General features: G+C 40.0%; 1 protein-coding gene and 1 pseudogene across 1 annotated transcript; both read left to right on the forward strand.

Annotated features, from left to right (window-relative positions):
* The first annotated feature begins 483 nt into the window (after positions 1-483).
* Positions 484-2,386, forward strand: LOC126611305 (threonine synthase, chloroplastic-like). Its single transcript, XM_050279524.1, has one exon. It carries the CDS (start codon positions 581-583, stop codon positions 2,147-2,149), a length of 1,569 nt encoding a protein of 522 aa, XP_050135481.1. The 5' UTR covers positions 484-580; the 3' UTR covers positions 2,150-2,386.
* On the forward strand, positions 952-7,578 carry LOC126611308 (aminopeptidase M1-like; annotated as a pseudogene).
* The last annotated feature ends 6,180 nt before the right edge of the window (positions 7,579-13,758 follow it).

A 13,758-nucleotide genomic window follows, 5' to 3' on the forward strand; every position in this document is an offset into this window, starting at 1 on the left:
TCTAAAACCGATCATGTCGGTTAATCGAATGTGGCAAGTTGATTTGGATTGGTTTTCGGTTTGTGTGAAAACGAAACCGAAAATACATAATAAATTTCTCTAACAAAAGCTACAGAATATAGCACCAATATGAATAATTGCTCAAAGAAAAGCACAAATGAAGCAGCCCAAGGAAAGCACCAAAGCAGCAGCTGCTGCGTTCTCCAAATAGTGCCCCTATTCTTTTCCAAAGGGACTCTTAAACTAATCATACTTTGGGACTCTTAAACTAATCATATTTTGTTTTTATGTAGTGAAAACATAGTAACTCGTAAATAACTAACCATTTATATTACTACACGTATTAATAATGATTAAAAAAATAAAATGAAATATATGTGAGTCGATTCGTTTAACCGTACTCTAAAAATTTTGAAAATCGATTGCCAAAAAAATTAAAGTCGGTGCAGTTCGATTTAACCATCGAAACTCACCTTAAGGCCTAAACGATACATCAGTTCAAATTTCAAACCAACCAGCCACCAAAGCGCCACTACCATTTTCTCTCTCTCTCTCTCTCTCTCTCTCTCTTTCTCCCACAATGGCCTCTTCCTCTCTCTTCCAATCTTCCCCTCTCTCCCTCAAACCACAAAATCCCACCTCCCTCCATCCCTCAACCAAACCCCATTTCGCCACCACCATCAAATGCGTCTCCACCTCCACTCCTCCCTCCTCCTCTTCTTCCTCCTCCGACCACCCTCCCCACAACATTCGCGACGAGGCTCGCCGCCACAACACCACCCACTCCCACCACTTCTCCGCCCGCTACGTCCCCTTCAACGCCGACCCCTCCTCCTCCGCCGCCGAGTCCTACTCCCTCGACGAGATCGTCTACCGATCCAACTCCGGCGGCCTCCTCGACGTCCAGCACGACATGGCCGCCCTCAAAAACTACGACGGCAAGTACTGGCGCGACCTCTTCGACTCCCGGATCGGCAAGACCACCTGGCCCTACGGCTCCGGCGTTTGGAGCAAGAAGGAGTGGGTCCTACCCGAGATCGACAGCGACGACATTGTCTCCGCTTTTGAAGGTAACTCCAATCTCTTCTGGGCTGAGCGTTATGGCAAACAGTTTCTAAGCATGAACGATTTGTGGGTCAAACACTGTGGGATTAGCCACACTGGCAGTTTTAAGGACTTGGGCATGACTGTTTTGGTCAGCCAAGTGAACCGGCTGAGGAAAATGAACCGCCCCGTGGTCGGCGTCGGCTGTGCCTCCACCGGAGACACATCCGCCGCCTTATCGGCCTACTGTGCCGCAGCTGGGATACCATCGATTGTGTTTCTACCCGCAAATCGGATATCTCTGGCTCAGCTGGTTCAACCCATTGCCAATGGGGCCTTCGTGCTGAGCATTGATACTGATTTCGATGGTTGTATGCAGCTGATTCGAGAAGTCACGGCGGAGCTACCGATTTATTTGGCCAATTCTTTGAACAGTTTGAGATTAGAGGGTCAAAAAACCGCCGCAATAGAGATTTTGCAGCAGTTTGATTGGGAAGTGCCGGATTGGGTCATAGTTCCAGGGGGAAATTTGGGTAACATATATGCTTTCTACAAAGGGTTTCATATGTGCAAAGAGTTGGGGCTAGTAGATAAGATTCCTAGGCTTGTTTGTGCCCAAGCTGCAAATGCGAACCCGCTGTACTTGCATTACAAGGCAGGGTGGGATCAAGAGTTCAAGCCCGTGAAGGCGAACACTACGTTTGCATCCGCAATTCAAATAGGTGATCCTGTTTCGATAGACAGAGCCGTGTATGCACTGAAGAAGTCGAATGGGATTGTGGAGGAAGCCAGTGAGCAGGAGTTGATGGATGCCATGGCTCAAGCAGACTCCACTGGCATGTTCATATGTCCTCACACTGGTGTGGCATTGGCTGCATTGATTAAGCTTCGGAACCAAGGGATCATAGGCACAAATGACCGGACTGTGGTGGTGAGCACGGCTCATGGGTTGAAATTTACGCAGTCGAAGATTGATTATCATTCAAATGATATCAAGGATTTGGCTTGCAAGTATGCTAACCCGCCAATGCAAGTGAAGGCGGATTTTGGGTCTGTGATGGATGTTTTGAAGAAGTACTTGTTGAGTAAGGTGCCAAAGAATTAGTTGCTGAGTATGCTCTGCTCTAGTAATAATGTAGTCTTATGTTATCATCATTTGGTTCACGGAGTTAGAGCCTAATAGGCATTGGTGTAGTCTTTGTATTCAGTTTTTTGTTGGATTTCTCAATGGTTAGGCTGAGCAACTGTTTAGTTTACGTAGAACTCGGGATCAAATTCTGAGGCAGCATTGCCAATTTTGTACGAGTTAATTATCATTTGAATTCCATCACAGTTTTCTTCAGGTTGAGTTTCTTTGTGCCCATTTGAGATTGCTTCTCTAGAAAACATGTATGCTCATTAGTGCTTTTGCTAGAAGTGCTTTTATTATAAATACATTATAAAAATCCAATCGCCCCCAAAAAAGCACTTGGAAGTGTTTTGTGAAGAAGATCTGGCTGGTGCTTCTAAATTATTGTAATAGTTCCGAACCCTCCCCTTCCTCTTAATAATAATAAAATTTAATAAAGAAAATATCACTCGTACTAAAAACACATAAAACTAAAATGGTAACATCACTTTGGCCCATTCATGTCATGGAGTTGGCTAAAAACACATAAAGCAAAGACAACCTTAGGATCATCACAAGACTGAAGCATTAGAGATTCAGAAGGTAACTGTCATTACCGGCTGGATTTGAGACAAATGCATAGAAACGTGTGCTGAAGTTTTTCTCCGGTCACCACTCAAAAAATATGATCGAACTCCTCCCTTGTTCAGCACTTCACTACACACTGAGATGGAGCAAAACCAAAGCACACAACAATTCAAAGGCCAAGCAAGGTTGCCAAATTTTGCAGTTCTGAAATGCTACGATCTTCATCTCAAGCTTGATATGTGAAGCGAGCGCATTATCCAGCGCTGCAGATCAACGTTAGCATAGTCCAAGAGACCAAGTTTCTTGTCTTGAATGCTCTTGAACTTGATGTTCATCCAAGTTTTGTTCACCAGCTCTCGAGGCCAAGTAACTTATTCTTGATCAACAATGATTTGATTTTATTGGATTTTCGTTTTGTTGGGTTTTTAGTATAAAAGGTTTTTCATTCTTAATTTGCAGCAGCAGTACCACCTGTGAGATGTTTTGGACGGTGATGATGAATTTCTTGTTTTGGTGTTGGATCAATCACTTGGTGTTGGTGAAAGAGTTTTGAGGATTGAGTTTTCAGCAGTCCTTAAAGCGCACCTGAAAGGGTTCTATAAATGGTAAGAAAATTTGAATCAGTTGGTTGGTAAATTATAAGTTGCTGCAGCTATGGGAAAGAGTATTTCCGAACACAATGAATTGCTTATTGGATTTTGCGACTGTCAGGCTGCTGTCTGTTTGGTTGCTAAGAAAATAGAAGGAAAATTTTCTCTTACAAAAAAAAGTGGAAATTTTGTTGTGCTTAATTTGCTTTTGTCCCCTGTAGTTTCTTTGTCACCAAACAAGGTTTTTAATGAAAGCATCTGATACTTTCTCAGCACCAATATGGACGGGGGAGAGAAGAAGAATGTGGCAATTACTCAATTCGAACCTGTAGATGCATGGTGGAGCTTTCCATGTTGCGATGAACCTGCTCTGAAGGTACACTGCTCATATTTGAGAAGTTCCCGTAATTGTTGAAATGTTATAGATGCAACCTCTAAGTTCGCTTGTTAAAATTCCATGATTAAAACAGTCACATAAATTTGCTTAAATCCGACAACTCTTCTTTCTTTTGTTGATAGGACACTTTCAAGATAGCAGTAGATGTTCCACTGGAGCTGACAGCTTTATCCAATATGCCAATTGTCAATGAGAAGCTTGATGCAAATGTTAAGAGTAGACTGCTTATTTTGAGGAGTCTTCTATCATGTCAACTTATTTAGTGGCTGTTGTTGTTGGTGTATTCTATTATATCGAAGACACAACATCCGATGGTATGCAAATAGGCGGACACTGTTCAATTGTGTAACAGAATTCGTTTTAGATATTACTTAAACTTTGTCTGCGGGGGTACTGGTTCGTGCATATTGCCCTGTTGGGAAGAGTGACAAAGGGGACTTTGCTCTAAAAGTTGCTGTTATGGCGCCCGATCCTTTCTCCAAGTAAGTTTTATTTCTTTCACTGCTGTTGTGGTTATTTTATTTAACTGAGTGATCGTTACATCTAGATACTTCCAACGTCATACTTTCTCCCCAAACTCGATGTGGTTGTGGTTCCTCAATTTTCTGGTGGGGCAATGGAGAATTATGGTTTGATCACATATTGTGAAAATGAACTGCTTTATGATCCTTTGCATTCCACGATGGCAAGGGAGCAAAGAATAAGTTTAATTTCTAATTCCACTTTAAGCTTTGTTGCACTTTTGCTGTTGTAAAAGGCTCCACGGAATAGTCTGATGAAATATCTATCAACCCTTTTCTTGTTTTGTTAGATGGCAATAGTTGTAGCACATGAAGCATCACATGACGATGGAATGGTGGACCGATTTGTGGCTTAATGAGGATTTTCGATTTTGTGACAAGGGTATTTTTTCGGTCTTTCAGCTCTCTATACCTTCCAACTGGATGGCATTTCACAGGATATAGTTATCTGATCTTTGAGAGCATGCTTCATCTTATATTCATTTTAACATTTCAGATGAGGGAGGGGGTACAAAAACTGCTCTATGCAGCATATTTATCTGCTGGTTGGCAATTCCTGAAGTCTTAGATGAAATCAGCTATAAAAAGGGATCTTCTGTTATGAATGCTGCAGGATTATCTTGGGGATGACGTATTCCAGGTACAAAATTGATGTCCCCCTAGCGAGATTACCTTTCATGCCGTACCAATAACTTAAAGTTTTCACAGTGAATACTGTGGGCTGAAGTACTCTTCTTAATCTTATCACCAAATACACTGCTTGAAATTAGGCCCTTGCAATCCTTGACAGTTTTCTGCAATTCCATGAAGGCCAAAGATGGGAAATTGAAGAGTTCTTGTTATGAAGACATTCTAGTTTGCAGTACATTGTCAATTTACTCTCTGTAATCAGTTAAATGTGTTAACATATATTCAGTTTGTTTATTTACTGTGGGGCTTCATTACCCAATCGGAAAATTGTTAAGTTCCTATATAAAACGATATTTTGGCAAAAATGCAAAGACAGAAGATTTATGGAGTGTTCTTTCGGAGGAATCTGGTGTCAAAGTCAGTGAAATGATGGATGGTTGGACAAAGGAAAAAGGATATCCTGTTATCTCCGTAATAGTCAATACCAAAATCATATTATCTGCAGAAATCTAATGAATTTTTTGTTTTGCAGACACATTTCCTGTCATCCGCTGTGCATGGTGATGGGAAATGGATACTTCCAATAACTTTTTCACTTGGTTCGTATGAGAGGCGCAGGACTTTCCTTTTGGAAACAAAGTCAACAGAAGTGAACATTTCAGATCATGTCGATTCCTCTGATAATAATTTAAAGAATAAACAGAAATGTGATGAACAACTGTGGTCAAGGTTAACATCAAGCAGAGCGGTTTCTTTAGCGTCAATTATGAAGATAAGCTTGCAGCTAGCTTAGGAAGGCTATTGAGCAAGCTTAGAAGCAACGGAGAAATTCGGTGTGTTCAATTTGTCACTTTTCAGATTGTTTTGATTCTGTGGTTTCGCCTTTCAGATTGTTTACTTGATTTTGAGCCATTATAAGCCATTCATAATTAGACGGTTTATAGCTCCGAGTCTCACATTTCATGCATTCTGGATGATGCATATGCTCCATGTGAAGCTTATGAACAGTCACTTTGATCTTTGCTTTCTTTGATGGATGCATACAGAAAATAAGAAGATAATATTTGTCGTAACAAAATTGATAGATGTAAGTACAAAATTTTGTCTTGGTGAATATCAGTAGCAGCACCAACTATTTATGGTAGCATTATCTTTTGCGTTGTATATGCAACTGCAGGTTTGTTATAATGTTGTTGAAATCTCCAGTGAGGCCATCCCAGATTCGGAAATGAGTTGAAAAAGTTTTTCATTAGTCTCCTCCTGTTTTCAGCTTAGTAGAACACACATTATTAGCATGTGAAAACCTTTTTTTCCTTTTTAACTTATTGAATGAGTTGTATTTTGGCCAGCGATTGTGAATTCGATGCCAGTAAAATTGGTTTCTCTCTCTTTTTCCTTACCTAAAATGAACATTGTATGTTGTTGTGATGTTTTGGAGTCTCCTCACGATCATGCGGTAATACTTTATATAGGATCGCTAAACAAGAGTTTAAAGCTAACATACTTAATATATTTGAATGTATTCATACAGAAAACTTGGTTGGGAATCAGTACCAGGAGAGAGTCACTTCAGTGCACTTCAGAGAGCAGAAATCTTGCAAGATTTGGTTACGTTCGGCCATTACAAAGCATAAAAAGAAGCATTAGACTGATTTCAGACATTATTGAACGACAGAAACACTCCGCTACTTTCCTCATCCTTATTAGGCATTTTCGAGTTTAACAGGCAGAAGTCTGAACATTGTCCTGCAGGCTGTTTACATTGCCGTGATGAGGAATGCTAGCAGTTCAAATAGAGAAGGTTTTGATTCCCCATTAAATGTTTACAGAGAAGTGAATACAGTGCAAGAGAAGGAAAGGATTCTACGTAAGATTGAAAAGCTTGCATTTTCCGGCATTCCCCTATTCTCCGTCTCTTGCTTAGACGAAAGTAACTTGGACTTTTTTCTTTACGTTTTGACCTTGTATCAGGGTTTTTTTTCCATCTTCTCCAGATCCGGTTACAGTTCTGGAGGTTCTGAACTTTTTTGCCAGTTTACAGCTTACTTCATCTTAATTATTTTCAGGTTCGAGATCAATACATCATTTACGGACTTATTGGTACAAGCTTAGAATGCTGTGAAACAGCGTGGAGATGGTTAAAGGCACGAGTTTTATTAATTCCTGGAAACATGTTTTAGATGCGTGTGGAATTGGAGAGTAAACTATTTTTGGCTATGAATGCAGAAGAACTGGGACCTGATCCTGACCAAATACAGCGCTGGGATGATGCTCACCCATTTCGTGAGAGACATTGTGACACCGGTAAGCAGAATGATTTCTGTCCTTAGCCCGGTAGGCGATTGTGTACAGTTTCTTCTGACAACCGTTCGTGTTACTTATAAAGTCTTTGCAATTTTGTAGCAACGAAAAGGCTGATGAAGTCGAAGAATTTTGCGATAGCCGAGCGAATCCTGCAATTTCTCTGACTTTGAAGCAAAAGCATTGCTCAAGTCCAAATCAAGGCGAGGTGGTTTGAACACATGAGGCAACAGCAATCCCTTTTTGCGGTTTAGCGCAAATCCTCACTTCTAATATCGTTGTATGGAAGAGAAAAAAATGTCGACTTGGTATATAATACCATGAACATGTCCTCGTTTTTTTGGGTCAAGACTCAATATATGGCAATCAAACCAAAAAATCAAAGGTTTTCTTGTTGGATTTCTAAGTTTCTTTCGCTTGTAGCTTACTACTTTTACATAATTGTGTATATATACATATATGTGTATGTATATATGGTTGCAACTTCCACTGCATGCTCTAGTTGACCAATGTTTCAAGAAAAAATGTGTCTAATTTCGGTGGTAATTTTTCTTACTTTTAAAAAGCAAGAAAAGTATATTAATATTTGGAAATCCATTACTTATAGCCGCCTTCCCAAACCCCCTCTGCAAGTTACCACCATCTCCATCATTGTCATCAAATTTATCATTAGCATATTGCATATGCTATCCTTTTTCAATTTAATTTTATATCTAAAACCCGAGAAATTGTTGTATATTATATATCTATATATATATATATATATATAATTATATAATTATATATATAAACTACATATTAATATAATTCCCTCTCAATCCCCTTTGATCCTTCGATCAATCCCAATTCCGTCATCTTGAAGCTGGAACAAGCTTAGGATCACCAATTCGAATGGCAGCCATGCCAAGTTTGCTATTTTTTTCTTTACCCCCACGACCATGTCACCCTATCAATACCCTCTAAACTTACTCTCTTTCTCTCTTCTTAACACCAACCCCCTTTTTAGATGTCTATGAACCCCGTTAAGAACAAATAACTCCTCCCATAAAAAATTTAAAAAACAAAATTCGAAAAAAATAAAAATAAAAATCATGTTTCTCACTCATAAAGTGTGTGACATTTTTCTAGTATATATAATATGTGATATAACTAGTGTTATTGTCATAGCCCGTCCCGAATTATTATTATTGGTGATGTAAAATGACGGTTTTATCCTTGGATATTGAAATTTTAGTGTGTGTGTGTGACTTATTTTGGAGACTTAGATGTTATTTCCTTGGTTGGGTGGTGACCACGTGGAGCTCACACACAACACACGCACCTTCTCTCTTCTCTCCCGTGCTCTCTCATCTCTCGGACTCTCTCTCTTTCCCTCACATACGGACAAGCAACAAAGCTCACACTCATGCATGGATCGACATTCTAAAGGTGAGATTCTCGTTCCTTGCAAGCCCTTGAGTACATCTATACTATCCTTAGGACTTGAAACCGTGAAAAACCCGAGAAACCCTAACCTCGATTTTGTGCACAGTTCATGCACACGTAAAATCTTGTGTTTCAGGGAATTTTAAGGACATAGGAAGCTTTAGGACGTCCTTGTGAGGCTTGGAGAAGAAAAATGGAGTGAATTGGACGTCGGAGAAGTGAGATCGAAGCACTACAAGTTTGGCCGGAATTATTGAGCTTGCTCAGGCGTGATTCAGTGGTTTTCGAGGCTTCAAACAGGTATAACGTCGTTCCTCTCATCTCCAGCTTTCCAATGGTTCAAGTTTCATAAAAAATGGTGAAGAAACGAAGGAGAATAAGCGTTTTAAAGTTTTACCCAGTTTCCGGCACCGGCGACGGTCGCCGCAGGTTCAAGGTTAGGGATGATGGAATATTCCATCAAGTTTGAAGGAATATTCCACGGCGTCAGTTAAATTTAATAGATTCTGTTACTATTTGACGGAATATTCCTGACGGCGTTGACTGATGCCGTCAGTATGCCTGTCACGTGGCCGCGCGTGGGGGCGTGTATTGTCGTGCCTTGGTCGGCGCATGGGTGGTTAGAAAATTATTCTAAAAATATGGGGATGTTCGTGGAGTTGTGTAGGTCACTGTGGTATATTCAAATACCAAAATTGAGCATTGTATGAGAAGTTATTAGCTAGTTTTGCCTATGTGCTTTAAATAACGTTTTTATAGTTAATTCGCATATAGGTAAGACTTATCCCGAGGACGAGCGTGTTCAAGGGCTACTCGAGGGCTACGACCCTTCGACATACCAGTGAGTGGGCTTTTGGTTTTCAGTATATATTTATATACTTGATATTTTCCCAGAAATATATGTTTAAATGAAAGTATGCCATAAATGCCATGCATATAAGTATAATTCGTATATGAATTGGTATATGATGCTTTATATATATAAATGTGGTGCTGTGGACGCTCAGGTAAGCTCAGGTGAGTTATGTTTGGTTATGTGAATTGTCAATGGTGCGATATGTGATTGAATAATGTTGAGCACCTAAAACTGCACCTAGGGTGATTATGATTTAGCCAGAGATATGGCACACGCCTGTTTATTATGTCACCTCCCGCACCATATGCTCATATTGGATACAATTTTGGTGTACAGTCTTGTCATACAAACCTTATTTATGGTTCCGACTCATAGGTGACTAGCGATTTATCGCCCAGCTATTATGTGTGAGTAGAATTGAGCATGATTATATTACACCCATTATTGTTGTACAGACCTTTTCCTTTGGTTCCGACTCTTGTGCAGTATGTTGTCGTATAGGTCATTATAATGACTCTGACTAGATTGATTTTGAGCTATGAATTCAGCCGTACAGACTACCACAGTGATTCTGGCTAACATGTTACATTTATATGAAAGTATTGTTACCTGAATTGCTTACTCTGTTATAACATTTGTTTTTGCCCACTCACGTTTTCTGTTTTGCGCCCCTCCAGGTTTTAGGTAAGTTTGCAGTTGCTTGGTGTGAAGACTTCGGCCGTTCTGACCTATTTAAATAATTGTAGGACATCTTAAGGTACTGTAATTAGTACTTGTCCTATTGGACTGCCCCTAAACTTTATATGCTCTGATTATGAGTGTTTACTTTTGTATCTTACTCTTAACACTTCCTGTTTAGTAGTACACTCTAGTAGTTTTGATTTTTAATTATTCATATAATTCTTATCTTCATTGCTTCCGCACTGTGCACATGGCTACGTCACCCTCACGTGACAGCTAGCATGCCTTGATCTCGGTCGTGGTGTGTCAGTTTGGTATCAGAGCCTAGGTTTAGCAGTCCTGTATAGTTCTTGAATATTCTAATCCTTGTGATGTCTTATGTCAGAACTATGCCGCCTTGTAGAGAGCCCCGTCACTCAGATGAGCCTAGTTTCCCTAATATTGCTCAATTAGGGGAAGCTATAGTTACTGCCCTTCAGACTGCATTACGTCCTCCCTAGATGACACCTTTTGAGACTGTGTATAACCTGAAATTGAATCACTTCATAGGAAATAAAGGACATGAGGGAGCGGAAAAATGGCTTAATCATATTGAGAAGACCTTTCTTGTGATGCAAAGTCAGGGGAACCTTCCTCCTGATAGGTGGGTCGAGACGACTACTTGGTTTTTGCGAGAGTAGCCTGCATCTTGGTGGAGACAGGAGTCCCACCAGTTGACCCCAGCAGAGATTGCAGACTGGGGAATGTTTAAAGAGTTGTTTCAAAAAAGGTTCATTCCTCCTGAGTACATTGATCATAAGAAACAAGAGTTTACTCATCTGAAGCAAGGAAAGATGTCATCTAATGAGTATTATAGGATGTTCACTGATTTGTCGCGTTATGGTCCGGAGGTTGCTGCTAATCTGGTTGAGATGCTTCATCACTTCAGATTGGGTACTAAGAAGAAATGGGGTTCCATAGCGACATCGACTCATTGTGCCATTTACCAAGAGTTTTATGAGGTTTTACTATGGATTGAGGACTCGGAGAGCATGCCCAGTGAAAGCGAGATGATAAGGGCAAAGGGCAAACATTTCAGGGACCTCGTAAGACCCATAATTTTAAGAGAAAAGGTGGTAGAGAAGAGGTGGTAGATTTACTGGAGGCCCTAGATTTCAGAGGCAGAGAGACTTTGGTGGTTTAAGTGCTCATTTATGCCGCATGTGTAATAATAGGCATTTTGGGGAGTGTAGGAGAGGCAGCAGTGGATACTACACTTGTGGACAGATGGGTCATAGGGCTGCTCAATGCCCTCAGAATTAGCAGAGACCCCAGCAGACTTTCTTTCCACCACCTGCACCGACCCAGCAAGCTTTAGGATCTAGTGGATATGCCCAGACTGGACGAGGAGGTGCCTATCATTATCAAGGCGATGCCGCTCCTTACACCTCAGGACAACATCAGTACTCTCAGGATCCTTAGTATCAGAGTGGGTACCCTCAGTATCATGGAGGTTCTATGTCGTACCAGCCACATTCAGTCGGTGGATCTCAGTGGTACCAAGGATGACAGCCCTAGCAGAGAGAGATTGCTGCTAGTAGCGCAGGATCTTCGATGCAGTCTGGTCAACCTAGACAAGGACGTGGTGTTCATGCTAACAGAGGTCGTGGTGGACGATAGCATAATCAAGGACGTATGACACTGCAAGATGCTCAGAACAATCCTGATTTAATCATGGGTACGTTAAATATTCTTGGTCATTTTGCTAGAATATTGATTGATTGTGGTGCTACGCATTTTGTTATCTCTCATACATTTGCTCAAGTGACACAACCTCATTCTACACCTCTAGGATATAATTTAGAGTTTTCTATGCCTAGAGGGGATCGATGTTTTCTGGATCGGGTATATCCAGGACGTCTAGTATAGTACAGGATGTTGTTATGCCGGCTAATCTTATGCCATTGGATATTATGGATTTTGATGTGATTTTGGGCACTGATTGGTTGCACTATAATCGTGCCAAGATAGATTATTATGGAAAGACAGTCACATTTCATTGTCCTGGATTTCCTGAAGTTACATTTGTAGGAGAGCCTAGTGGGGTGAGGCATGGTGTTATTTCTGCCATGAAAGCCAAAAGATTGTTGTCAAAAGGTTGTCAGGGATATTTGGCTCATGTGGTGTTGAATGATGATGCTCCTAGTAGTGTGGAGGATGTATGTGTGGTCAGATATTTTCCGGATGTATTCCCTGAGGATTTGCCTGGGTTGCCGCCAGATAGGGATGTGGAATTTGTTATTGATCTGCTTCCAGGTATGAATCCTATATCTTTGACTCCTTATAGAATGGCTCTTACTGAATTAAGGGAATTGAAAGTTCAATTGCAAGAATTAGTGGATAAAGGTTTTATTCAGCCTAGTACTTCACCTTGGGGAGTTCCAGTCCTTTTTGTGAGGAAGAAAGACGGAAATTTAAGGCTGTGCATTTATTACAGGCAATTGCATCGGGTAACTGGTGCGAATTTTACTTAACACACAAATTAAACCCTCTTGTATCAATTGTGGTAAAGAATATAAGTAGGGATCGTTCTGGACCGGGGATTAGGAGAGCTTGCTAATAACCTCTAAATTGACTTAAAAACATAAAATTAAGTTTAAAACACCAAACTAGACTTAAAAGATGCAAACAAACTAAAAAGACTCAAAATAGTTTAAAAGACTCAAAACAGCTTAAAACAATGAATTAGACTCTAAACTGACTCTAGGGATGATTTTGGACGAAATTAGGTTCTAACTTGACTCAAGACACTTAAAAACAAAAATCAAAACAAATTTTGACTAATAAAACACTTTAAAGTAAAGGGGGATTTGATTTTGACGAATTTGAAAACAAAACAAACAAATTCTAAACTAAAACAGATTTTGGATGAATTTGGGTAAACTATGGATGATGGGCTAGCTAGAGGGTTCTTCTCCACACATGACACACTTGCACATTAACCAATTTTCAGTTGTTCTTTCGATAAATCATGAAACTCAACACCCTAGGTTAATTAAGTCTGCTTAAATTAACCTTCAAGTTCTCCTTAAGTTATTGAATTGGATGGGAAAACGCATACAACAATTCAAGCATTCTTCAAAAGTCCTTTTCGTGAACAGCACAATAAAGATACAATCAAAGATCATTAAGCATTATGAAAACTAAAAGTATTGACGAGGCATTCGTTACTATGATGAGCATGAAACTCCTGCCAAGAATTCATTTAACGCGATCGTTTATAAGCGACCTCCACTACTTGTGAATATAAGTTTGTAACTATTAGGTGAAACTCCCTTATACTCTAGCATCATAGTCATGCATGCAAACTAAGTGTGCACTCTTAATAAACATACATGAATAAGTCATCAATCAAGCAGTTAAACAAATTGAATTCACAACTTATGAAATCACAACTGAAGGTAATCAATTCATATTGCAAGTATGTTCATGGCTTTGAATTCCCCCCTAGCTAAGGGGGGTTTAGTTCCTCATACTCACAAAGCAAAGATAAACAAATTTAGACATTGAAAACAAAAGAATGAAAACACCTAAAAACGCTCGAACAATCCAACTTGAATGGCAAGCACGTCCAAGGG

This window comes from Malus sylvestris, chromosome 17 (assembly GCF_916048215.2).
Source record: "Malus sylvestris chromosome 17, drMalSylv7.2, whole genome shotgun sequence".
In the NCBI taxonomy this organism is placed as follows: Eukaryota; Viridiplantae; Streptophyta; class Magnoliopsida; order Rosales; family Rosaceae; genus Malus; species Malus sylvestris.